General features: G+C 41.8%; 1 protein-coding gene across 3 annotated transcripts in view; it reads left to right on the forward strand.

Moving 5' to 3' along the window:
* The first annotated feature begins 5,510 nt into the window (after positions 1-5,510).
* The window catches only part of DHRS12 (dehydrogenase/reductase 12), a 30,302-nt gene continuing 9,775 nt past the window's right edge, over positions 5,511-26,037 (forward strand). For 2 of the 3 annotated variants that reach the window (XM_040089329.2, XM_040089348.1), the window contains exons 1-5: positions 5,511-5,606; positions 6,183-6,316; positions 8,820-8,902; positions 15,322-15,414; positions 16,222-16,303. In XM_040089329.2, coding sequence (XP_039945263.1) covers positions 5,551-5,606; positions 6,183-6,316; positions 8,820-8,902; positions 15,322-15,414; positions 16,222-16,303 — 448 coding nt within the window. In that variant the 5' untranslated portion in view covers positions 5,511-5,550. Of the gene's footprint in view, positions 5,607-6,182; positions 6,317-7,000; positions 7,131-8,819; positions 8,903-15,321; positions 15,415-16,221; positions 16,304-26,037 lie in introns of those variants that run through there. The other variant, XM_040089363.1, reaches the window with a different exon arrangement.

Below are 26,037 nucleotides of genomic sequence, written 5' to 3' on the forward strand. Positions count from 1 at the left end.
GTCCTTTTGGGGAAAAAAAAAAAAAAAAAATAGCCTTTCAGTGTAATATGAAATGACTACAAAGGATGCAAACAGTGGAGAAAAAAAATCCACTATTCACTGTTATTCACAAGCTGCTCTAGACAAGACCATTTTATTATCACTGTTTACTTTTGTATTGCTCTTCTACTTCTACATGGATCTCACAATAGTTCATAACAAATGCTATTTATTTTCAGAATGTATCAGAAACAAAGGTTTGCTTCAGTATTTTTTGTGAACTTTTTTTTTAAAAAAGCTTGTCCAACTTGTCCAGGCGAAATAAGACTTTAAATATTAAAACAGGTCTGGTGCTTGTTTGCATGGGAAGGTTTGGCTCCACACTTCTGTGAGGATAAATTTCACATATCTCTGCAGGCTTTGTTACAACAGCACAGGGACTGCTTGAAGACACAAAACTTCAGACTATTCCTTTGGCATTTGAACAAAATGGCAACCGTATAAGCAGGTGCACGTGTTCCTCTGCTTGTAGATACCTCTTGGAGGATACATTCTACTAGATAACATCTGCAATTTGGTGACAACTGGGCTGGAATAAAATGCTAATAAGCAGTAAGATTCACAGAAGAATAAAAAAAGTGTAGCAGACCTCAACTGAGTCACTAAGCCTGTGAGCCTTCGTTTCCAACAACTGGTAGTAAGAACTGTAAGATCCAGTAGAAGACCAGTAAGAAGAAAAACAGGTAGCTGAAGAAAATATTAGTAGCAATAGATAACTGCATTGCTACCACAGCCTAGCAACCAACACGTATGCATTCAAGTATGTTTTCTGTAAGAACATAAAGAATTTTTCAGTCATGGGAATCAAAAAATTGTCTTTTACTGACTAAAAAAAAAAAAAAAAATTCTCTAGGATGCATATCAACTATAAAATTTTGGGTTTATTATTTTTAAGATATCCTAAGCCATCTTATTATTTATAAAACATTTATATACACTTCAGCTTGCATAAATTATTTGATATATATAGGAGATTAACTAGGTTAGCAGCAGGTTTAGCTGCTGCTCTCAGCCAATTCTTTCTACTTTGGGAGGACACTAAGCAGCCCCTCTCTTTGCCAGGACATGCCTAACCCTGGGAAGCCCTGCAGGCTCTCGAGACCAGGGCCCTCAGCAGTTGATAAAGCAAACCTGTATTTCTGATAAGGCACAGTATGAGAATTCTTTTACTGGCCCCTGAGATCTGATGACATACTGCCACACTTGTTCCTCAATAATAAAAGACTATTTGGTCTGGGCAAAGCCTGACTCTTCACTGGAAACAACACTGCTGATGACAGCAGCTGGCAAACTTGGTGATGACTTGGGTACACTACAAAGGAAACACCCTACTGTTCACAAAAATACAACACAGGTCAGAACTTCAACACCTCCCTGCATTCAGGATGAGCAGCTTTTGCTTCTCTCACCCTGCTACTACCACAAGCACTTCAGACACGTCCCTGAGACCTCAGGAATTTTATGTTCCTCTTCAACCACTCACAAAACCCTCTGCTTCATCCAGACAACAGGACAAGGGTCAACAGCCTCTCACCCGGCTGCTGACAGCTTTTCATTGCTACTACCCTGACTGGGGCAGTGCAAGTTTCTAAAGCAGAGTTTTCAAATATTCTGCATCCAGAGCTGAGGCCAGCATGGTAAAAACAAGGTTGGGAGCAGCTCTCACAGCACTGGCTTGCACACAGTTGCCACTTCCTTTAGAAACCTGGCCCCAGTTATAGATGCTAAGCATTCCTGCAAACCTGGCCCTTAAAGCCTGTGCCTGTTCCCACTGCAATCAGTGGCTACTGAATCAGTTCTGATTGATTTAATGGGGGCAGGCACAGAGACTTAATTAGAAAATTAGTAACTGCAAGGAAAGGAGAGAATGCACAACAGCCTGCCAGATCTCTGGAAGGAAGCAAGCAAAGGAGTCAGTTGTCCCTAAGACCAAGATTTTAGCCTCTCACAAAAAAAAAAATTAAAAAAAAAAAATAAAATATATATATATATATATACACGCGCGCGCGCGCACACACACACACGCACATACACATACACACATATATATATATATATAAATAAAAGAGGTTGTCAAAATGGCCTTGAAGCTGTTTTAAATATCTTGTATAGCATATAATTGCTTTTCAGCTCTTGAATATTCTACTTTTAGATCTGTCCCCAGGGAAGAAAATATGAAACACGCTGAAATGCGTGACTTAATGGCAACCAGCATTTTCAACTTTCCTTTGTGCTGGAAGTAATTAAGACTTTGCTTAAAATTCCTTGCTATTTGACAGGTACAAAGACAGATCAAGTCTAAGGTGTGTTTTTCATGTTAGTCCAGCTGAGTGCCAGAGAGGTATTTTTCACCAGCTCTTGTGTTTTAAGAAAATTGAGACTCTCAACTCATTACTCCATGAAAAATCCTAATGTCAGGAGGCTTACAGCCACAATACTTGAGAATTTTTTTGTGCTTGGAGGATAACCTGCAGTCATGGAGGGCTTGCATAACAGGCTTGGAGGCTATTTGTGCACTGATAGACGCACATACCAGAAAGAAGGACCACCAGTGCCAAGCCAAGCTGTGCAGCGTTAACCCTGGTGTACCCTCACCTGTAGTGTTTGGGAACAAACTACCCTTTGAACAAACTATTCCCCTGGTGATAGCTGAGCTTGTTTTGGACAGAAGCATTTCCTTAATAGCTAGTGTGACCTGGGCATCAACAATCATTTGCATATGAGTTATAGCAGGATCATGGCCTGGGAATATGCAATGGAGTATTTGATAGCATAGATAGAGGGCAAGAATTAATTTGGATATGTTTTATCAGGGATAAACACTGAGTTGTGTTTATTAGCCTGGGTGAAGCCATTTTGTTCTGCACTCATATGCGGGAAATATTAGGAGCTCAAGAGACCCTGCCTCTCCCACTTTCAGCTATATATGACACAAATATACCAGTTGCTGGCTGTGATAAGGGTCTGAGATGTAGGATGCCAATCCATGAGAAGAATTCTTTGTCTAAAAAAAATCCCTCATGTTCAAAGCAGTGTCCCATTGGAGTTAATTGCTAAGCTACCAGCAGTCAAGAAAGAAACCAGAAGCTATAACTTTTCAAATTTCCAAAGCTCCAGAATAGGTTCTAATTCAGCTAACAAGATGTATCAACCTAGAATTCAGTACAGAAGGCAAGATATGGGGTCAAAACCTTTGAAGTGGGCAGAAATTTTGCCTGTGAGAATACTGAGACACAGGCCCTTCATTAGCAGCACCCAGCCCTTGGCAAAGGTACATCTTGCCTTTCTCCTGCACAACCCTTCATCACTGTGCTGGCTGGGCTAGCAGAGAGCACTTGCACAATCTCTACAGCCTTCTGCCTCTGGAACAACAGTAGAGAAGCAAAACACCCCTGGGGATGAAATGAGGCAACGGAAACATCTACGTGGTGCTGGGACAGCATGCAACAGCTCGCTTTTTATGTGAAGGTGGACTTGATGATCTTGGAGGTATTTCAGACTTGATGATTGATTCTATGAAGCTGCTCAGACAGACAGAGTGCCGTGACAGTTCATTTCTGGGTGCAAGCTTAGCCCCTCAGTACAGAAAAAGCAAGTATTCCTAAGCAGAAATATCGCAGCTGAACGTGCTCAGGGATTGGTGCATGCTGGCAAGGGCATCATTTCTGGGCATTTACAAAATCTCCTTAAAATGCCATGTTTGAAGGACACAGCTAACATCACAGTAGAGGCATTGCAGCATTTATATAAAATTATCTGAGAAAATTGTGTATGTATCAGGATGACACTGGTAGCCAACATTACATTCAAACATCTTCTGTAATCTCTATATGACTAATATGCTCTAATTGCCCATTACTGCTTAACCCCCAAAATATTATGAGCTGCTCTCATTCTCTGCCCACCATAATCTCTTTTAATGTCTGACTCATGGACAGCTTCTGCCAGGCATACTCACATTGGTTAGCACCTCAGGACTGCACCATCCAGCATCATGCTGATCCAAGTGGTTCAGCCTGTGAGGAATTCTGTGTATCTGCATGCACCCCATTTACTTTCAGAGGTTGGCAGACTGCAGGGATGAACTTCCCAATTTATGAGAACACAGGCTGAAACAAAACACATCAGAGCCATCATCCCATTTTGCTTGCACTAAGCCATAATCACTGTTCTTAAGAAATAATTAGGGTAAACACAGAAATGACAAGGGAATAAAGCACAATCTTACTGCATTTACATTTTTTAATACTTTCAATTGTTTTAAGACCAAGCATTTTTAGATTTCATGAAAAGGTACAACATGTAGCTGGATGGCCACTGCATGTAAGAAAATATCACTGTGAAAATGTGTCTCTTTGCCCTCTAGGAACTGTTATTTCACATGTAATGTACAGTACAAACAGACAGGGCCAAATTTAAAAGTGGTAACTTTGTGGTGGGAAGTGCCTTTTGTATGAGCCTAATACTCACATATCGTGCTGAGAAAGTGAAAGACTTTAGTACAAGGCCTTTGCTAGAGCAAAGAGATTTAGAGATTTAGAAAATGAAGTACCAGGCTATAATACAGAATCAAAAAAGAGAGAGTATTCCCATTTCTCCACTATCTGTGCTATTGAAATCAGGTAACTTAAGCTCCTGAAAACCTAGATAGGGCTCCCAAAGGAACTTCTTTGCCTATGGACCTGCATACTCCATAAAATACGTTAATTTACCCAACTTGCACACTGAACTTTCCAAGCACATAGACCTTTTGTGTAATTAAAAGTATAATTATCCCTATAATGACAGTTTCCTTATGGCTACCATGGGCTGTCCAGATGTGTAACTCTCAAGCACTTCTCTTGGGCTTCATAGGTCCAAAGAGCATAAAAGTGAAAATAGTTGGAATTTCAGTCCCCTTACTGGGAGTGGCAACAGCCGCTTCTGTACCCTTTCCTTACTGGAATACTCCTCTCCATCGGTAGGTATTTAATGGATCTGTTATGTAAAATGCTTCTTCACGTGGCACAACATCATTTTTTTGTTTCTATGGGAGCATCCCTTCGACAGCGTTCCAGGGCAGAGGATGCAGGCCTAGGTCCTGTGTCACTGCTCCCCATTCCCAAAGCACAACACCCTGTCTGCAGTCCCGGCATAGACAGCAACAGCATCCGCCCCAAGCTGGAGCCCTGGGAAATTCTCCATCCTTCATCCGCCACCACCTTAGCCAGGCACAGCCGCCTGCAGCAAGGCTGGCTGCAGCTGTCTTTCGTGGCTAATGCAGAGGGGGAGAAAACAGAAAGAATAAGAAGCAGCAGCCCAGGTACTGCTGCTAAGGAGGCAGGTGGCACCATGCCCGCACTGCCACGCTCGCTGCGCTGCCTCGCACCCTCCCTCAGCGCGGCCGGGCCGGGCCGGGCCGCCCCTCAGCCCTCACCGCAGGCGGCAGGGCTGGCCGGGCGCCTTATGTAAGGGCAGAGGCGGGGCCGGCACGGCTGCGGGGGTGGCGGCAGCAGCGCCGTCGCCATCGCTATGTCCTGGTACCGCAACACCGTGTGGTTCGTGAAGGGGCTGCGGGAGTACACGAGGTACCGCCCGGGGCCCGGGAGGTGGCGTGGGGCGGGCGCAGCGCCCGGGCTGGGGCGTTCCTGTCGGTCCGCAGGCGCTTACCCGCGGCGAGGCCGTGTTTATTCGGTATTTTTATGGACGGCTGCCCGCCCCCGCCCAGGCAGATGCTAGCCCGGTGAGGGCCCTGGGCTCCGGCCGGGCCGCACCCCGAGGGTCGGGCTCAGGGCGGCCAAACGCCACCGCGAGTTGTCGCTTTCATTGCAAAGCACTGGGACAGACTGCCCAGGGAAGTGAAGCAGACACCATCCCCGGAAATGTTGAAAAAAACACCTGAGGACGTGGGTGAACGTGGTGGTGACGCTGGGTTGATGGTTGGACTCGATTATCTTAAAGACTTTTCCAGCCTTAATGACTTTATGATACATTGCTGACCGCAGTGTCGCTGGTATTCATAGCCTGTCCTTGGGGTACTGAGAGTAAACAGGGCGATTACTGGATGCTGAGCTGTGAGGGGAAAGTGCTTTTCAACCCACCCATGTGTTCATTTTGGAAGGGCTCGCTTCTAGTGTCTCACAGGTGTCTCTTGATTTGTTCAGAGGTGGTTACGAGTCTGCTTCCAAGCACTTCAACCCAGCTGATGTGGAGGTGGATGTGGCTGGAAGATCCTTCCTGGTCACTGGTGCAAACAGTGGCATTGGCAAGGCCACGGCCAAGGAGATAGCGAGGAGAGGTGAGCAGGGCTGCCACGGAGCTCCCGGGAGGCTTCCAGAGAACAAAGGGTTTGGCCTTCCAGCACTTACTCACAAACACAAATCCCTGGGATGTGGGGGCATTTCACACGGCTCTTAGTTGGGGTTAGAGGTTTAAACACAATCAGTGCAGTGAAAACTGGGGTAAGGAAACCCAGTTAGCAGATAGAATCTGCAAATTGTTTTTCAAGTGCGTGTTTACTAAAACTATCTGTGTTATAGTGGCATCAGTGGATGTTGGTGATGGATCAGTATCTGTTTAAGGCTAATTTGGTACAAGTAGCAGCCTGGCTGAATTTGAACTGAGGAATCTGCAAATGTATCATATGATGAAAGAAAACAATTGTCTTTACAAAAATGAGATGGGAGAGCATAAAAAACCCCAGTGTGGCTGTTATTGATCTTAATCATAATACCCCAGAGTTTGTGCCCTTTGACTGATTACATGTAATTATTTTTTTATGTTCTCTGTATTCAAGGTCATGGTATGAACTGGGCCTAGCTGCTGCTGAAGGATAAACCTAATCCCTTACAGAGTTGACAAAATAATTCCTGTTGTGCAAGAGTGACAGGAGTTCTGGCACGTAGAATGAAAGGGAGGAGCTTGTGGCTATTTTCTCTCTTGGTGTGTTTAGGTTTCGTAACTATCTTACAAGGGAAAAGTGGCGACTCAGTTAAATAAAACTAATTCAAAACTGTTAGCATCAAAGAGTCTTTGGGTTGAAGATCTGCATCAGCGTCAGCATGTGACTGATTTCAGGTTCCCACTACTGCTATTGTACATAATCACTTTATGTAAGTATTGCTTTGTCAGGTGACTGTTTTGCTCACAAATGAGTATCTCTACCAGGTTTTACAAGCTGGAAAGTTGGCAGGATCTGTGTGGGATTTTGGTCACCATGTTCAGCAGAACAAGCTTGGACTCAGACTGTGTGTCTGATATGTTGTATGGGCATTGCTGTTCACATGGAGTTAAAATGACTCCCTGGTCCCATCCCCGAATATCTCACCTTGAAATTCAGTGTCAGTTGTTGGGGCTCAGGCTTCTAGTTCAATTCCTTCAAGTATGCCATGACAAGAAAATAAGGAATTCTGGCTCACCAGAAGAATAATCAAGCTGTGCTGGCTTTACCTTCAAGCACTTGGATATTTCTAACTAATGATGATCTTGCTGACAATTTCTGTAGTCTGAGTTCAGCTCTTCTCTGAATTGGTGTCTTATGGATATTCAGATTTGGGCTTTCCTCTATGTAAGCGTAAGCTGCACTTTCAGTTTCATAGTCTTCTCCCAACTACTCTGACTATTCCCATATGTTAAGTTCAAATAGTTTCAGTCTTTACCAAAGAAAATACATTAAAATTCCTTTTCTAGTGTATCAGTCATAACTAAACTTCCCCCCATCCTGGTGCTCAGTGGAAAAACCTCTCTTGTAGATGGAAGGTTCTCTTATCAGACCCCAGACTGGGCTGTGCGGTGTGTGACTGCATCATCCCAAGGTAGACTTAGTGCTTTGCATTTGGGTTCTGGGCACTAAAAGTGTGACCCAACACAGTTCTTGTTTCTATTATGGATTAATTCCTTGAGTTTTCTAGAGTGGCTATCAGTCCCTAAAACACTTTTAAAAACAGGCAAAAGTAAAGAATATAGGCATTCCTAAGGTGGAAATTAACATGTGACATGTAACAACCAGAGAATATGAAGCAAAAAAAAAAAAAAAAAAGCTGTACTTTAGTCTTGTACGGAAGGCTTTCTTAATATGGCTAAGTGATGAGATCAAGTGTCCAGGTCTCTGAGAATAGCCTTGTCTTGTGTCTTCTTTTCATGAAGAAGTTGGTTGGAAAAGACCTCTAGAGGTCACCTTGTCTAGCAGGACTTGAAGCCGGACTGCTGGCAGCAGTCATTGCTGTCTCACTGCTTGATAACCCACAAGGATGCAAATTATGCATCCTCTTGAGGAAGCCTGATCTATTGAGAAGCACACCAATGAAAATTATTTTTCTGATGAAAAATAATTCAGATGACCTGAGCCTCCCAAGCTGTAATTGAGGCCATAGTACTTGTTGTATCTCCCAGTGCCGAGAATTCTGGTATCTGGCACTTTTTTTTCCTTGTCACAGAGCAATTCTAGTCACTTGTGTTGTTCAAGCCCTTTACTGAACTTCCTAAGGCATATATTAAAAAAGCCATCTATGATACAGATGCCATAGCTTCAATGTTCTGTTTAGCTCTGATATTTCACCCGCTAAAGATGATGTGCAGACTTGACAGAAATGGTGTGAGCACAGTAATTAGAGTGCAGTGGCCTTTTCTGTACGTGTTGCCTTGCATGATGACCCTGCCTGCCTTCACAAGAACCAGAGCCAAGCAGAAATATTCCAGCTTTTTTCTTATATCCAGTATCTCCCCTAATTAAAACGCTGATGTCTGCCCCAAATGCAGTTAGTACTTACTTATCAAATGCTTTTCTCCTCACGATCCACCAGGTGGCACGGTTCATCTGGTTTGCCGAAACAGGGAACGGGCTGAAGTTGCCAAGGAGGAAATAGTGACAGAAACGGGCAATCAGGTGAGTTGTTTTTTAGTCTTTTGTTTCCTCTTAGAAAAGTTGTTAATATTAAAGACCCCAGAGGCCTAGAAATACTCTTCCAACGTCTTGCTGTTGTGTTTTTAATAGTATTTTCATACAGACATGGAAACATCTAGCAGTTTATAATTCAAATGATTTGATGTGATTAACTTCAAACCATTTGAATCACCTAACTTCATTAGGTGATGTATTCTGTGATTAGCAACATCATCAGCAGCATGCTGTTTTATTTAATGTTTGTTGTTGATTTGCTTTTTGATGTCCTACTTACTATTCCTAACTACATGGCTGAGGCTTTTAAAAGTTAATGCATTGCAACACTCCTGCAACAACATTTATGAGTCTGCAGCATTGGAGCTGAAGGTTTTATGTGTCTGAGTAACATGCTCTTGATTTGCTAGGGTTGGCTACTCTGTGAAGTCCTGTGTGTGGTCCTAATTCTGTGCTCTACGTGCCTTTTCATCTCCTTTTCCTGTAATACCTCTTCCTTTCCTCCTTTTCTCTCTTACACATTCTTTTTGTTTCTATATGTATCGCTCTCCAGTACACCCCTGTGTCTGTCACTGCTGCTTTTGTTAATTGTTCAGGAGAGAGTGCTTATGGAGAAGTTCACTAGTCATTATCTTTCTGTCTTGGTGCCCTGGTTTTGGCTGGGATAGAGTTAATTTCATTTCTAGCAGTTCCACTGGTGCTATGCTTTGGGTTTGTGACCAAATCAGTGTTGACAACCCACGTTTTAGTTATTGCTGAACAGTGCTTACACAGTATCAAAGCCCGCTCTCATTCTCACACCATCCCACCAAGTGAGGCTGGAGTGCACAAGAAGATGGGAGAGGTCACACTGGGACAGCTCAGCTGACCAAAGGGACACCCCAGGCCATGTGACATCTTGCTCAGCAGTAGAAGCTGGGAGGAAGAAGGAGTAAAAAGGGGCATTCACAGCTATGGTGTTTGGCTTTCCAAATTGCTGTTGCATGGGATGAAGTTCTGCTTTCCTGGGGATTGCTGGATGCCTGCCTGACAATGGGAAGTAGTGAATTAATGCCTTGTTTTACTTTGTTTGCACACTCAGATTCTGCTTCACTTATTAATGTCTTTATCTCAGCCAGCAAGTTTTGCCTGCTTTGACCTTGTGATTATCTCCCCATTCCCACTGGGAGTGGAGTGTGCGAGTAAATAGGATTGTATGGGGCTGAACTGCCTACCAGGGTTAACACACAGCATTTGGATGGAGACTTGTCTAATTTAAAATAATGACTTGTCTCTTCTACACAGTATTTTGATTCCAGTAGTAGTTTTTAATGTGGATCAAAAATTCTGAAGACTTACGGTTAGAGATGTCTTATTGACTAAATTTCTGCTCCCTAGTGTGACACAACCAGCATTACTTTTCAGTTCTTTAATGGAGGTGAATTAGATAATTCCTTATGTAAAAATAAATATTTTCCAGATGTCTACAGCTGTGTAATCCCATGGCTGTAGTAAGGCTGGTGATTATCTGTGTTACCTCCTTCTCCAGCTGCAGTCAGGCTGCCTGGGAAGAGAGGCGAGTTTGACCTCGGAAGGTTCCTTCGTGTTGTGTTTTCTGTCACCTGGTGAAAAAACACTTGAGACAAATAAAGTTCTTCCTCTAAAGGCAGCATAATTACTTCATTCCTACTTTTTGGTAGGCTGCAGACCCGTAATTTCTGTAGTCATGAGAGTATGAGGGCACTGCAGAACTTGTTTGTGACCCTGGGGACAGGGCACTTGGGCAGGAGCAGCTCGCAGTGAAGTGTTAGATGAGCTGTACAAGAGGCCCTGTGGGACATGTGACTGCACTGGGAAGAGCATTTTCATAAGGAGCCCACAAGAACATCCTTCTTTATAAGTGCTCATTCAGAAGCAATCCGGAGAGATAATAGAATACTTTATCTGCAACTTGACAAGCTGTATCAAGACTGAACTTGCTCTTCCTGATAATTTGGATGGAGATCCTGTTATAGCATACACCGAAGATTTTTTCCGTCTTCCACAGTGCATGCTGGAGTGCAGTGCTGAAATGAAGTTATTTGGCTGGCCCTAGGTCTGGGAGCTGGAAAGTTCTCCTAATCTGTTAAAATAGATCAAGTCACAGAGATTAGGTTTACTTTGAAAATGGCTTTGCTACCATTGAGGACTTTTATAGGGAACAGGCCTGAATATCCCTTTCCTGAGTCAATGTGACAGTCTTCAGCAGATAAGTGTTGATTTAGATCTTCTTCAATCTCTGAAATCACTTGTAATACTAAACATCTGCCCAAAAGATTTTGCTTCTTCTGTACCAGTAGATAATGGTATATGTTTTAAAAGTAGAAAGTTTTAAAGAGGTATCCAGCTTGAACCAACAGAGCAGCATCAAGTTTTTGATCAGAAATGTTTCACAAAATGGATAAGGTTGGAAGGCTCCACAGTGGGTCATCTGGTCCAATCTCCTTGATCAAGCAGGGTCATCCTAGAGTACACTATTACAATGAGAAAATTCTGACCCAAAGTCAACTAAGGAGCTGAAATCAAATGGCTAGAGAGAAAGTAATGCACTTTTTATCTTCAGGGAAGCAGAATTACAGGCAGGGAATAATGCCATATCATTTCTTCAGCTTTTTCACTTTTCTCCTTTGCTTGTATCATGAGTATTTAAAGAAACAACTTGGGAAGAGAGGAGTCCCTTTAATGGTTATTTGTTGTTTTGCAAGAGAATGCATCCTCTGCATAATTATTTTAAAACCGCCTTTTCCGGGCATACGTCATAAGACTGTATGTGGTGTGTCTTTGAGACAAAGTGCTATCCAGGAGAAGAGTAGGAGTTGCTGTGCCTTGGTGTGCTGGTAAATGCCACTCTGCTTGTACTATGTAGAGTGCAAATCCGCAAAAAGCAAAAGAATTGTCTGTAGCAAAAAGCAAAAGGTTTTTGATGTTTTGGAGGGAGGAATTACTTCTAGCCTTAGTGGTTTAGAAAATGATCATTTTGCTCTATGTCAAGCCATTTTTTTTTTCCCCTCTTTCTATTGTGTCCACATTACTAGCCGTAGTATTGCAAACCATTGCAGGAGTGTTGTGACATGGAGTGACTGACAAGGGTTTAGCAGTTAATGCAGCAGTTCGCATGCAAGGGGGTGCAGAAGGCACCCAGCACTCTGAGACAGTTGGAGTGGGTGCAGTGATGCTCCCGAAAGCATGTTTTACCACCCTGGCTGGAGCACCTGTGCCTGGCACATGGGACACTAGACCAGGCAGAGCTCCAGAGGGATCATGTGGCAGATGGGTTGCAGGGAGTGACTGGTACTCTTCCCTGAGCCTGGGGCAGCACATGACGGTGGCTTCCTGTGTAGGGTTCTGCTGTCCTCAGGGTGCTGAGCTGCCAGGTGATGTGACAGCAGGAGATGAGCAGGCTGCAGAACCACAGGGAATAGAAACAGGAGATTGACAGGGTCTCTGCAGAGAGTACAATAGCACATTGCATGGAAGGAGTGATGGCTAGAAGCTGCATTTGAGTAAGTGGTGTATAGACACTTCTAGGATGGGGAGGAGTGGAATGCTTGTGGATGCTGGTGACAGAAGGCAGCTCTTTCTCTGCCTGCAGATGTGCGTTTATAGGTTAGGTATAGTGCCATGGTAACAGAGGAGGAAGAGCAAGCTCTGTTGGGAGGTGTTGGAGACAGATGATCCTGAACAGTTGTTGACAGTGGGAGGAAGTCGTGGGTGATGATGGCTGAAGGCTCCTTCCTGTGGAGGATGCAGGCAGCCGTCTGCAGTCTTGGCTTGATGACTTGAGAGGTTTGTCACTTGCTGGGGACTCAGATGTAAGTGTTGCAGAGAGTCTGCTGAGGCTGATCTGGTCCTTGGCCTAATGCCTCTTCTTGCCCAACCACACGGGCCCCTGACATTTGAGGGGTGACCCAGAGTTCAAGAGTGTTTACGGAGAGTGAAGGGCATGGAAGCCCTAGCAGTGGTCTCCTAAATCCATACAGTGAAAGGGAAGGGCTTGGGTAGGAGCATGTATGTCCTGCAGGTCAACACCTGAGTGTTCAGCTCGTGTCACTGTTATTTTACAGAGAAGGTCCAAGAGCCCTTTTGGCCTCTGGGACCTTCTCTGTTAAATGAGCTTTGCTGAGCAGCAGTGACAAATTGGAGCAAGAGTGTCCTTGCCAACAGGTTTGCTAAGCCTGGTGAGGAGGCTTTAAAGTGGTTTCATTGGTTTGTAGTGACCAAACCCAGAAGAGTAATAGAGTCATGGGAATAGTGAGTATGTGTCTAGGGGACAGCAAAGTGGAGGAAGCTCTCACAGTTTTTATGAGAAAGCAGCATGTCTGGGAGCCCATTTCAGATGCCTGTTCATGAGTACAGATAGCACAGGAAACACAGGAATCCATGCATGACTGCAGACCTGGGATCTCACTGGGATTAGAGAGAAATAGCTGGCACGACTAGAGTGCTGGAGTGGATGTATACCCCTGCTTGTTGTACTGGTTTTGATTGGAGTAGGGTTAATTTCTTCACAGTGGCTGGTGTGGGTCTGTGTTTCAGATTTGTAGTGAACCACAGGGTTGATAATACAGAGATATTTTTGCAATTGCTGAGCAGAGCTTACATAGAGCCAAGCAAGGCCTTTTCTATTTTTTGTGCTGCCATACTGGAGAAATTGGGGTTCCATGGAAGGTTGTGAGGAGATGCAGCCAGGACAGGTTGACTAACTGACCAAAGGGATATTTCACACCATATTACATCATGCTCAGTATATGAAGCGGGGGGAAAGAAAAAGGAATGGGGAGATGATTGGGTTGGTGGCTTCCCAAGTAACTATTATGTGTGATGTAGCCTTGCTGTCCTGGAGATGTCTGAACACCTGCCTGCCCATGGGAGGCAGTCAGTTAATTCCTCGTAAAAAGCCTAAAGCACCTTGTATTCCCAGGCAGTTTCCCATCCAAGTACTAACCAGGCCCAACCCTGATTAGTTTCTGAGGTCAGACAAGACTGGGTATTCTCAGGGTCTTATGCTCATAGGCTTGGGTTTTTTTGCTTTTGTGTGTGGCTTTTGCTTTTGCTATGATTCTATCTTTATCTCAGTTCACAAGTTCTCTATCTGTTAAACTTCTGATTCTCTCCCTGATCCCTTTGGTGAGATGACTCTGCCTGTGGACGAAGAGGAGAGCAGTGATCTCCTCAACTTTGACAAGGCCTTCTATATGGTTTGCCGTGATATCCTTGTAGCCAGTTCGGAGAGATGTGGTTTGAACTGGTTGATGAAAAGTTGGGTGGAAAACTGTCCAGAACATGTGGCTTCAAAAGTAACAATCAACAGTACAGAGCTGATCTGTTAATGATTTTTAGTGGCATCCCCCATGAGTCAATACAGGAGCAAGACCTGATGACATCTCTAAGAGCGCAGGTGACAGAATGAAGTGCAATCTTTGTCCACATGGCAGAAAGGGACCTGGGAGTGACAAGTTCTCCCTCTGTGAGCAGTGTCTTTGAGCAAGGGAGACCAACCATACCTCAAGCTGAGCCTGAGTCTAGCCAGCAGGCTGAGGGAAGTGCATCTTCCTCTCTATTGAGCCTTTGCGAAACCACAGCAGAAGTCCTGTGCCTGGCTTTGGACTCCCCAGGATGAGGAATGAACTCATCAGTGTCCTGGAGTGAGTCCAGCAGAGGATGACTAGGGAGATGGGACGTGTGATGTACAGAGTGACTCTGAGAAGGCTGATTTTGCCCAGTGTTGAGAAAGCGGAGATGGGTCTTGCTGTACTCTACAGCCATGTGATGGGAGTGTGTAGGGAAGGCACTACCATGCTTCTGTTGGAGGTCTGCAGTGGGAAGACAACAGGAAGCTGGCACAGCTTGAAACAGGGACAAAATTCTGAGTAGACAGTAGAAAAAATGTTTTCACCATGAGGGTGATCAAATGCCAGAGGCTCAAAGTAGGGGGCTCAGGCAGAATCTGGTGAATCTCCGTGTTTGCCAAGCAGCCTGCAGAGGTCTCTTCCAACCTAGATTATTCTCTAATGCTGTGACTTTGAACATTTCCTTGGAAATTTCAGCCAAAGAGAAAGCTGCTAAATTGTTTAAACTGAAATTTTGCAAGCTTTGTGATATTTTTCTGGTTCTCTGCTATGCCTGTCTGTCACATATATTTATCTAAGTAGGACTCCCTCTTAATATCTTTGGCATTAAAAATCTGTGTCTCAGAAGCAGCTGAATCAATGACTAAACATGTTTTAAGGACTGGAGTTAAATTTTGCAGTTGTGCATATTAACCTGTATTAGTTGTCTACAGACAATATTTTTTTCATACTACTTAAATACCATTTCACCTGGACAGGCCTAAGCAGGGTTTCTCTTCACTTTCCCTGTTGATTGTGACTTAGTTTCTTTTCCTTTAGAATATATTCTTGCATATTGTGGATATATCTAATCCCAAGGAAATATGGAAGTTTGCTGAAAAATTCCGAAATGAACATAAATTAAATGTGTTGGTAAGTTCATGTACTTTAATCATGTGTGTCTCTGTTGTGGAGTGTGTAGCCTATGAATTTGTCTGACAGGTCATGTAGACTTGACAGTTTGGCCCACAGTTCTCTCCTTAATTTTCTCTAATTTTTTTTTTCAGGAGTCTCCGTGGTTTGCTTGCTCTTGTCCCTTCTCAGTTAACACAGATGTACTACAAAAAAAAAAAAAGAAAAGCAGTAATTTTATAGCTGCATATTTGGAGACACCACACATTTTCTCTTTGACTTTCATTGCCAATAACATTGTCCCTCTTAAAGCTAGACCTTCTGAAAGATTAAACTTTTGCAAAAAGTCTGAAGATTAAAACAGAGCCAGGGAGAAAGGAAACAGTTAATCATCATGGCTGGCAAGGGGCTCAGTGCAGTTCCCCCTTTATTTAGCAGTGAAAATTTGCTTGGGGGGCTGTACTACAGCTGAGGCACCTGGAGCAGCTCCTTTGGTGCTTACTAGATGAGAAACATCTGATAAAAATGGGGAAATAACTTTTGAGGAGTGGCAGTGAACACACAGGAAGGTGTGTAGGGGCAGATTTTTTTTGAGGTGGGAAAGAAAAGTCAGAGCTCCTTCTGGAAAGTAAGGCGGAGAAAAATGTCAGAGACTATGCTAGCTGTGCACAGCTTGCAATCATGCTTTATTGAAAAAATAAAAGCAACAGTGTGTAGCTTTGTTTTACAGTGTCAGAAAACAGCAGATTAACATGGACTGCTCATATGTGTGAATTTCCCTGTAGATATTTGTGTAGATTGTTTTTGTTTAAAGGAGTTGTTTTACAGATCAACAATGCGGGATGTATGGTGAATAACAGAGAGTTAACTGAAGATGGACTTGAAAAAAACTTTGCAACAAACACTTTGGGTGAGTATTGAAGGTTTAGTTCTGCGACATCTTTATTTTGCTTACAGAAGTGTGTTTTTATAGCTGGGTTCGTGAGGTATGTATTCCTGCTTGAAGAGAGATCATAGCATTGCTGAGACAAGAAAGAAAAGAAGAAATGTTACAGCTTGTTTGGAGTGTCATTTTTTAATTTCTCCATTTTTCAGTTGTTCTGATATCAGCATCTTTATCATAGCAGAGGTGGAAAATTGCAGGTTGAAATTTGCTAGGGAACTTTGTTCTGAGCATTGCTGCTAACGATGCTGTTTGTAATGATTGTGTTTCTGGGCTTTGGATGGAGCTTGGAGCACATTCAGATGTTTTAAAGAGACATTCAGACGTTTGAGTGTGCTTGCACAGCCGTGTTCTATGTGACAGAGACACTGTGTAGGAAGCCTGTGCTGTGTGTGGTGCCCTGGATGCTCTCAAAGAGATGCAATCTCTAGTCAAGGGATTGAGCAGTCATGGGCAAGTCTTGGGCGCTCCACGTGAAAGGGGCATTGTGTTTGAACTGTGTGGCAGTGGTCTAAGAGGGGAAAATGATGGGAAGCAAGTCAAGAGGGAAAATGGAGATGTGGAAGGGCAAGGAAAATGGTGAGCCGAGTTGAAGGTTTCCCCACAGAAGCTGTGGAGAAGAGGTGAACAAACAGCCAGAGAGAAGAGCTGTCTGACACTGCTGACATATGTAAGGCTGAAAGCTGCACCTCTAGCAAAGAGACAGCTGGTGCTTGCATCAGCCCAACAGTCCTGACACTCTTCCCCCTCTGCCTCTGTGCAGGGTAGGTGGATTTCTCAAGAGACTGTCTTGAATATATTCAAAAGTGACACATTAGGGAAGAATGTGGTGCTTTGTTTCTGTGTTTTCTTCCTGTTCATCAGTATCTGGAATGAGGAAGGGGAGAACCTAATCTATAAAGAGAAAGTATTTATAGAACTAGTATAACCTGGAATCCATTGCTGGTTTTTATTCTTAACCTATTTCTTGTGTTGGTTCCTTAAATCCTATTTATGTTTAAAAAGTAGCATTTTAGTTTAAATGTCTTGTGTTTCACTGTTATTGTGCATACAGCTCATTTTTTCTGCAAGTCTGAATATGTTAAATTGACAATTAAATCAAGTATAAAGGCACAGATTCATTTGCTTCAGACTAATCTTCCGCTAACATTCTTCTGTTTCTCATGGTCGAAAATGTAAAAAGAGTTTATTTTGCCAACAAATTTCCCTTGGCTCCACAAGCACAAGAACTTCTACCTTGAGGGATCTATTCTTAAATTAGTTTTTATCCTCTCCTCATGTAGTCTTTCAGACAAAAATCCAGCAAAGTGCTGGATTTCCAGACAGAAGCAGGGTGAAATAAACACAACAGTCTGAATGCAAAAGCATGCTTTGGTTTAGTTTTAGACGTCGAGGATATTAAGTGCTGCTGAGGAATCGTACTAGTGCATCACTTGAATTATATTTTATTGCACAAGTAGAAGCAGCAAATTCTGCTTTTCCAGCTGTAAATCAGCCTTACCAGAGGTACAAAACTGCACAGAGGAAGCTGAATTATGGTTGTAGCAAACTGGGAAAATGCCTGCATTATCTTTTGTGGATGTTACTTAGTGATCTCCTTTATTCATTCATGTATCACTTGCTGCATGGTTGTGTAAGAGGTGTAAGGAGGTAAATCATCGTCTGTTGTCCAACTTCTTCAGAGTTCAGACAAGGACTGGGTTGTTTGCTTCGACTGCTTCTCTCTAGACAAAAGTAAGGATTAAATTTTGAATCTTTTCAGAACAGAGTGCGACTTCATAGAGCTGGAAGAAGCTGCCAGTGCAACAGGAAGCTTCTGTGCTTGCAGGCCAGACACACATGAAGGACCAAGGCTACAAACCACAAGTTTTTTCTTCAAAGTCAGGGATAGGGTAATGTGAAAAACACTAATCACTTGTTTTAAAATTTTAAAAGTTTAATAGTAAATAAGATGGTTATAAAAATAGAATTAGAGTAAAAAAATTGAACAATTAGAGCTAGGACAATACAAGACAATAAAAAAACAGTTTCAGACGTCTGGGTGCTTCCCCCAAGCAAAATGCTCCGGAGAAGGATCCTGTTAACAAAGGATTACCTCTTAAAAGCAATAGCCTGTTGAATATTCATACATTTCATGCATAATGCATAAATTCCATTCAAACAAAGATTTGTCTCTGGTTAATATCACTTTTTTTCTTCTTTAATCTCTGTGGCATCCTCAAGGCCGAGAGAGGCAGGAGGAGTTGGTCTCTTCTGATAAGGAAGCAGCAAACCCTTTTTTTTTTTTTTTCCTGAAAGATTTACGTTTTCCGATGGTTAGTACATAAAAACTACATTTTAACTACAAAACTACGTTTACCATACTGTCAAACTATTAATATAACATTAACAATTAATACAACATAATACATATAGTAAATATCTTGCGTAGAGCCATATAATATGCATTTTTCACAGGTAATAAATCCTACCATCAGGAGAAAGCTGTGTGGAGAAAGACCTGTCAGAATAGATGCTGTGTTATTTCCCTAAGTACTAGGTGCATTTGGGTGTGTTTTACTTGGGAGAAGTTATTGCTGTTTCAGTAACTATGTGTGGTTATAGGTTCCCAGAGAAAAACCTGGCTAAATTAATTATGGCTGGTGTATAGGTTGGCTGTAAACATGAATGTGGTCTAAAGGAACAAACTAAATTCCCCTCTCTGCCCCAGTAATGCTAAAGCCTGAAGGGTGACATGGGCTCAAAGCCCATGTTTGGAAAATGTACAGTTGTCCCTCACTTGACTAACAAGATAGAATAATATCAATATCTTTTGCAGATCTTTACGTGTAGGGTGCTCTTTCCATGTTTCTTTACTTTTTAGTTCCTACCATGGATCTCTCGTCTAGTAAAGGAGTGTGTAGGTTGTAACTATTTAAAAATGCAAAACTGAAATATAACATGCTTTAAATGCACAACACAGTTTTTGAATTCTGTATTTGATATCTGATTAACATTTCTATAAACTGTAAAGTTGCTGATTTAGGTGTCTGAAGTGCTGTGGAGCTTTTAAATCTTGTCTAGGAATGTTTTCCTCTTGACTGATCTATTAGTCCATTTTTTAGCATAATGGATGTCAGTGTTCAGTTCTAAATGATGATCTGACTTGTAAAACATATTTTATATCCTGATCTTTTCGTGGACACACATAGGACAAAAATGACTGCGTAAGTCCTCTTGTATAAATATGTACAAAAATAACAGCGGTTAGAATGTAAAACACATGTAAAATGTAAAACACAGCAGGTTGGCTAATTGAGAATGGCAACTGAAACAAGAGGTGCATAGTCCTCTCTGGTGCTGTCAGAATATGCAGGTGGATGAAGTTCATGAAAAGGTAAAATGCAGGCTGATAGTTAAGGCTTTGTATGGTTTGTTTAATATTCAAGTTCGAACTGTGAAGTGCTTTGAGCAGGTGGCGGCAGCTGCATCTGTGCTGCTGCCTGTAGCACCCTTACAGTGAGTCTGAGGCACAAATGCTGCATAGCTCATTGTGGTTCTGTTGTGGCTGTCAAATAAAACACCTTGCATTTTTACCTGCTACTGGCACAAGAATTGTTGTCTGATTGCTGGAGCTCAGTGAGTTGTAGAGAGCAGAATGGAACACAGACTGTAATGTGGGAGCACTGGCCAGGCATGAGTCTGAAATGGCACTTTGCTGATTGAAACACACTTTCAAGTAAACCAAATGGAGTAACTCGCTTGAGGTAATGTGAGCAGATTTCTTGTGGACCTGCCAATCCTGATGGGCAGATTTTTTTCTCTGTCCTCTAGTTTGTGTAATGTTGCTCTTAAATTTCTTCTTGTGGGCTGACCATGTACTCAAGGTTGTACCCAGGAGCTGAGCAGCAGCAAGCAGTCATTTCTTCTGATGAGTCTTGCAGACTTCTAAATCAAAACTTTTTTTTTTTTAAATTTAATTTTATTTTACTTGTTTTAGTATAACTCCCAGTAAAGACTATTAAAGCTAGTGGTGTTCAGTCATTTTGGAAAAAACCTTCAGCATTGATAAGCAGGGGGAGGCAAAAGAAGCATGCTCTTGTTGAAGCACTAGACATTTAGCTGAAAGAATCCTTTTTCCTCTATTTTATCACCTGCCTCACTTTGCTTTTACTCAGCGTATCTTCCTGCTTGACATGAAAAAATGGCATATATGTTACTTTTTTATTGCTACTTACCAGCCAAGGGGATGCTAAAACACACTGAGAGATAAATGTTGCTCCCAGTATGCATCTTTTCCTCAATGTAGTGTGCTCTCCTGTTTTAATAATATATAGACATATACTTCTGCTCTTTGCAAGAAGGGTTAGAGCCAGAGGAAATAAGATGTTTATCTGTCATAGTAGCACTACAGCCCATCTATGGCAAACTGCCTACCCTGGGTGGATGTTTGTCAGTCTCTTCCCTCCACATGATCTGTATCTAACTGGTGTTTCACAGAAGCCAGGGGAGCTTGGTGTTCTGAATTACTTGGAAGTCAAACAAATTGAATATCAGCTGTCAGATTGCCGTAAGTTCAGTGCCTGGTCTTTGGCAAGACAACCTCATCTGTGAAAAGTAGGCTGTGGTTCCAATTTTCTTTCTAAAGAGCTTTGAGACTGAAGTGGTGTGTGAAAGGATGAGGTTAAATATAATTGCACATGCACTAACTGTACTGATGCCTGATTCCCAGGAGGCAGAGGAACCCTTATTGAGATGAGCTTTGTCATTTGAGGGAAATGTAAACCTTTATTCTGTGTTTCATTAACTCTTCCCATACACTCTCAGTTATTGCTAGTGGAATTGGCCCTTAGAGACAGCACACTAAAATCTTCATTCCTGATCTCTTACTCAGGAAAAGAGACTCAGGGATGTCTCTTACTGGGAACTGCATAAACTGCAGGCTTGAAAAGATAATCAGGCCAATGAAGAATGTCACTTTGTTTGTTGGGTGGTTTTGTTTGTTTCTGTGGTTTGTTTTTTCTTGGACTTAAGAAAAGCAAGCCAGTTTAACTGATTTCTACCAGATGAATGATTGAATGATCCATTGAAATCTGTACAATAAAAGTTTTTTGGTGGTGTGGGTTTTTTTTGTTTGTTTGTTTGTTTTTTTTTTTTTAATTTGTTTGTTTAGGTTTTTTTGTTCCCACTTTTTTCACAGTTGGAATAACACTGTTCATAATAATACTGCAGAGCTCAGGCAGATGAAAAACTTCACTGAGTATGGTGCTGGCTGCCTGCCCTTATTTGAATGTTAGCAGGGCAAAAACCCCACTAGCACTGTGCCACTAATTGCTAGATAGAACATCAAGCAAAAAACCATTCTGGAATCCACCAAGACACTTGGGTCTGCAGTACTTGTATCATCAATTAATTTGATATTATAAGTAGGTAGTGGGTTTACAATGTTACTTCTGCTGAAACCATAATTTTCTTCAAAATTGATTTATAAAGTACAGGTTTTACAGTCACACTAAGCAAATCAGAGTATGTGTTTGTGTACTTTTATTTTATGTAATAACCTGTTAATTTTCAATCTGAAATACGTGAATCCTAAGAAGTTTTCTCCTGGTTGTGGCAGACTGATCTACACCACCAGCAGTTTGGAAATCTGCGTGCACCGTGTTTGTTTATATTTTTCTGTTAGGGCTATCCCATGTTTTGATTACTTTCATGTTTTAGTACAGCAAGACTTGCAGTTTTCTGTGAGAAAGACCAGTGTCTAATACACTGGAGACTGCTGTCCCATGCACTAGGATAGCTTTCGTTTTGTTCATGTCATGAGACCCACAGTGGAGTAACTGTTGAAAGAACATGCAAAGCTACCTTTCCACTAGACCTAATAATAGTATCTTCCTCAGCTTCTGCATCGTGTCATGGGAAATTTAGCATAACTTTATTTAGGAGTCTGTGAGGTGTCAGGCTGATTTCTATAGTTTTTGGGCTTTTTTAAAAAAAACCAACTTACTGTATGAGTCAAATGTTTATGTCCATAACAGTGCCTCATTTCCTACACATATGTCACTAATATTTCACTCTGTGATTGTGAAACCACAAAATTAGTGCTTATCCAGGTTGCAGAGGAGTTCACTGTATGGAGTCAAAAATTTGAGTTGTTAGTTAGAGCGCAATATCAGATTACTCAACTAAATGGAGATCTCAGAGCAGGTGGAGGAATTACCAGACAGACCACAAGGGAATGCATGGTGATTCGGTATTTTTGGTGGGTTTTGTTTGTTATATTTTTCAAGTAAACACAAAACTTAAATATTAATGTGCATGAATAAAGTATATTCTCATGAAATGCCATGCTCATTACTTTTACTGGAATGACCATGTTTAATGGATAGATTGGCAACTTGCCCTGTCTGCTATATGATAAAGTTGGTTTACGGTGTGTAATGGTGTTGCTCTATAGAAAAGTTTTAATTATTCTGTATTATATGATTTCCTGTTATGGGAAATCAGATTCAAGGCATAATGCCTACAGAATTTTTTTCAAAGAAAAGTAGTGTTAAGACACTGTTTATCTTTAAAATAAGTATCCCAGGAGCCTTTTTAACTAGAGAAAATATGGCCAGCCAGTATTGTGTCAAACCTCACTACACAGAACAGGGCTGTAGCTTGTCCAGTAGGTTTTGCAAGTCAACTCTTCACCTTGGCAGAGTTCAGTGAGGGCAAGATCAAATCCTTTGTACAGGTGTGATAGACTGGGCTCACCTTCTTCTGCATTCCTGGTGTTTCTGAGCAAACTCCCAAGTTCATCTTGCTGGACTCCTTTGTGTCACAGCTAATACTTCTCATCAAAGGGAAATGTTGTATACTATTTATTTCACTTCCCCCCGCCCCCATTACAGCAGTAGGAGAGAAGCTTTCAGGCCATGTGGACAATGTACCTTCCAGTGGCAGGAAATGGTGAGGCACAAATCTGGCCCCTGTCACACAGTCCTAAATGCAGGTAGTACCAGCTGTATGTTCAGCAGATACCAAATAATTACTGCCTTCAGTGCAAGGCACAGTGCTGTTGAACGTTTCCTTTCTTTAATGTACTTTTGTGTAAAATCATTAAAAAAATCCAAAACAAAACTCAATCTGTACAGTTTGAACACAGTGATAATTAAGCATTAGCCACATTTGATATTCTTTACCTTTTTAAACTAAGCTCTGTTTAAACTGTGGGAGGAAGTTTCTTCTTTAAGAGACAATTTTTTTTTTTTTTGCATCAAGTAAATGTGTTAGAAAAAATGTGTTCCAAATCAAGTGCTTGTTTTGGAAAGGCTGATATCCAGTACATTGTTATTAATAATCAAGTATTGGCGAAAGGACATACAGTTTGGATGTTGCCTTGATTTCCTTTTGTAGGGGCAGAGATGAATGTAGTTTCTTCTATCGAATCATCTTGGTTTTCCGTGCAGAATTTTTTTTTTTTTTTTTAAAACAAGAAAAATTTCCTTTTTTTTTTTTTTTTTTTTTTTTTTTTTCCCATAAGGACAGTGGCAGGCAATGCTTTCATTTGCTACTTCCCCTTTTACGCAGAAATTAATTTCTGTGTTAGTGCCTGCTGCGATACAGCTGTGCTGGACAGAGTACCTGCCATGAGGTACATGGCTGTGCCAGGCCCTGCAGTGACCAAACTGACCATTCTCCCAAGCTGTGTGAATGTCACCATCAAACTATGGGCCAGGTTTTGCACTGATAAAAATGGGAAGGTTTCAGTTGATGATGTATTCTGACCAGCAATAAACCTTGTTAATAAAGTAGATCTGCTCTATTACCATTCTAAATTTCTTTTCCAGGCTGTTTTGCCTGACAGTCCAGCCCAGGCAAATAAGAATGTATAATAGCCAAGTATTTTTGTCAAAGGAATGAGGAGTTTGTGTTCAAACACCTAAAATGGGGGCAGTAGTCAGTGAAATATTTAGCAGTGGGAGAAATTAAATGCTGAAGCCTTAATGCCTGATGAATTGTGTCTGTGTGTGTTTTCAGATACTGTTGCTTACCATGAGAAGCTGTGATCAAAACTGCTCTGTTTGTGCTCTGTCTTAAAGCAAATGAGCAAGTGGTTTTGTGGGGCAAAAAGATGGAATGCTCTGGCTTTGTGGGATTTATAGAATTCTTAATAAACTTGAGGAAGAGAGGAGACGTGGGCATTGCAGTTAGTTTGTGGTTCTAAATAAGCACATAAACTTCGGACAAGCTGTAGTTGCTCTAAGTAGGATTTTTGGCATTGAACATTTTTCTTATTCGGCTGCAAAACAAAACAAAACCCAGTTGTTAATGAGCAACATTAGTGCATTCATCTTTGCAGCTCTTTAGAATTAACAAATCAACATGAGGCCCCTTAAAAGTGTAAATTAATCTGCAGGACAGTAAAATGGAGCAATGTCAGAGCTGGTGCATTGCAGCTCTGCCTTTAGGAGATGCAGCTTATTTAAGCAACACTTGATGTTACTTTTTTGAAGAATCCACAGCCAAACAACATGAAAACGAGGCTCTCAGCTTGTACTGAAATGATTTTCTTTTGGATTTTTTATTTTTTCCCCCACATTGCAGCAGCCTCCCCTGGCAGTCCGCGGGAGTTCTTGTACCGCTGATGTCATCGCTCAGTCTCCCCGCCACTGCCAGGGGACACGGCCGGGCTCTCGCTATTCGCTGCCAACTGCCTTGCTCACATCCTCTGCTGAAGACAGGCTGCCTTAACTCATCTGTGCTGCATTTGCTTTGTGTGATTTGCCAGGGTTTTAAATATAGTGTGTGTATGGACATACTTCTGATTATATAGAGAAAGTGAAGGCTGCTGTGACTGACAGAGGAACTGAACAGTTTGTTCACCAAGCATGTAACATGTTTGATTTTGGTACCATATTTATAAACATGCTGTAGTTTTACTGGGTGATCTCATTGCCTCTTTGAAAGAGAGGTTATAAAGACATCTTGAAGTCTTCATGCCTAGTGAAAAACACAGCCTCGGTAGCTCAGGGGAAAAAATGCGTTTATCACTGACAGAACAGTTGAACTAGAGCCATTTGTAAAGACATGAGAGGGAACTAGATTCAGAAACACTAGACTAAATGGGGATAGATTCATTTTTAATTTAATGGATTTTTTTAAAATTACATTTAAACAGAAAAAAACCTTTGAAAAGAGAAATCTCTGTGTTGCACTTGGTTGCGTGAAACATCACTAGGCGTGTCTGTGTGTCTGAATCAAATACACTGACAGTTGAACAGTGTTTGTAAAAACAAACTAATCTGGTCATGGTAACGGAATATATTTGTGTGGTGTGTAAAAATCCTTACTACACAAACACAATTAAAAGCAGGGAAGGACACAATTTAAGTTTCCCCAAGTAATCTTAGCTCAGCCTTGGGCAGGCAACATTAATATTTTTTCCCCCAAGGATTCCTTATCTTCCATAATGGTCATGCTAGGGATTTAAGGGTTGGGTTTTATGTGCAACACACAAAGTGTCAGTGTACTCTGAGTGATTTCATAGTGAGAAGGGAAAAATGGACAAGTCTTAAATGCATATGCAGTGCCCTAAGATCTGTAAGTATGAAGCACAGTTTCCCTCTCTTGTTCATGACCCAGCTTAGATCTGTGTGTATATGCCAGACTTGCAGGGGAAATGCATTCCCCATTTCTTCACTGGCATCACCTTCCATACCTGACCCATTTTGCCT

The sequence above is a fragment of the Hirundo rustica genome, chromosome 2, assembly GCF_015227805.2.
Source record: "Hirundo rustica isolate bHirRus1 chromosome 2, bHirRus1.pri.v3, whole genome shotgun sequence".
Taxonomy (NCBI): Eukaryota; Metazoa; Chordata; class Aves; order Passeriformes; family Hirundinidae; genus Hirundo; species Hirundo rustica.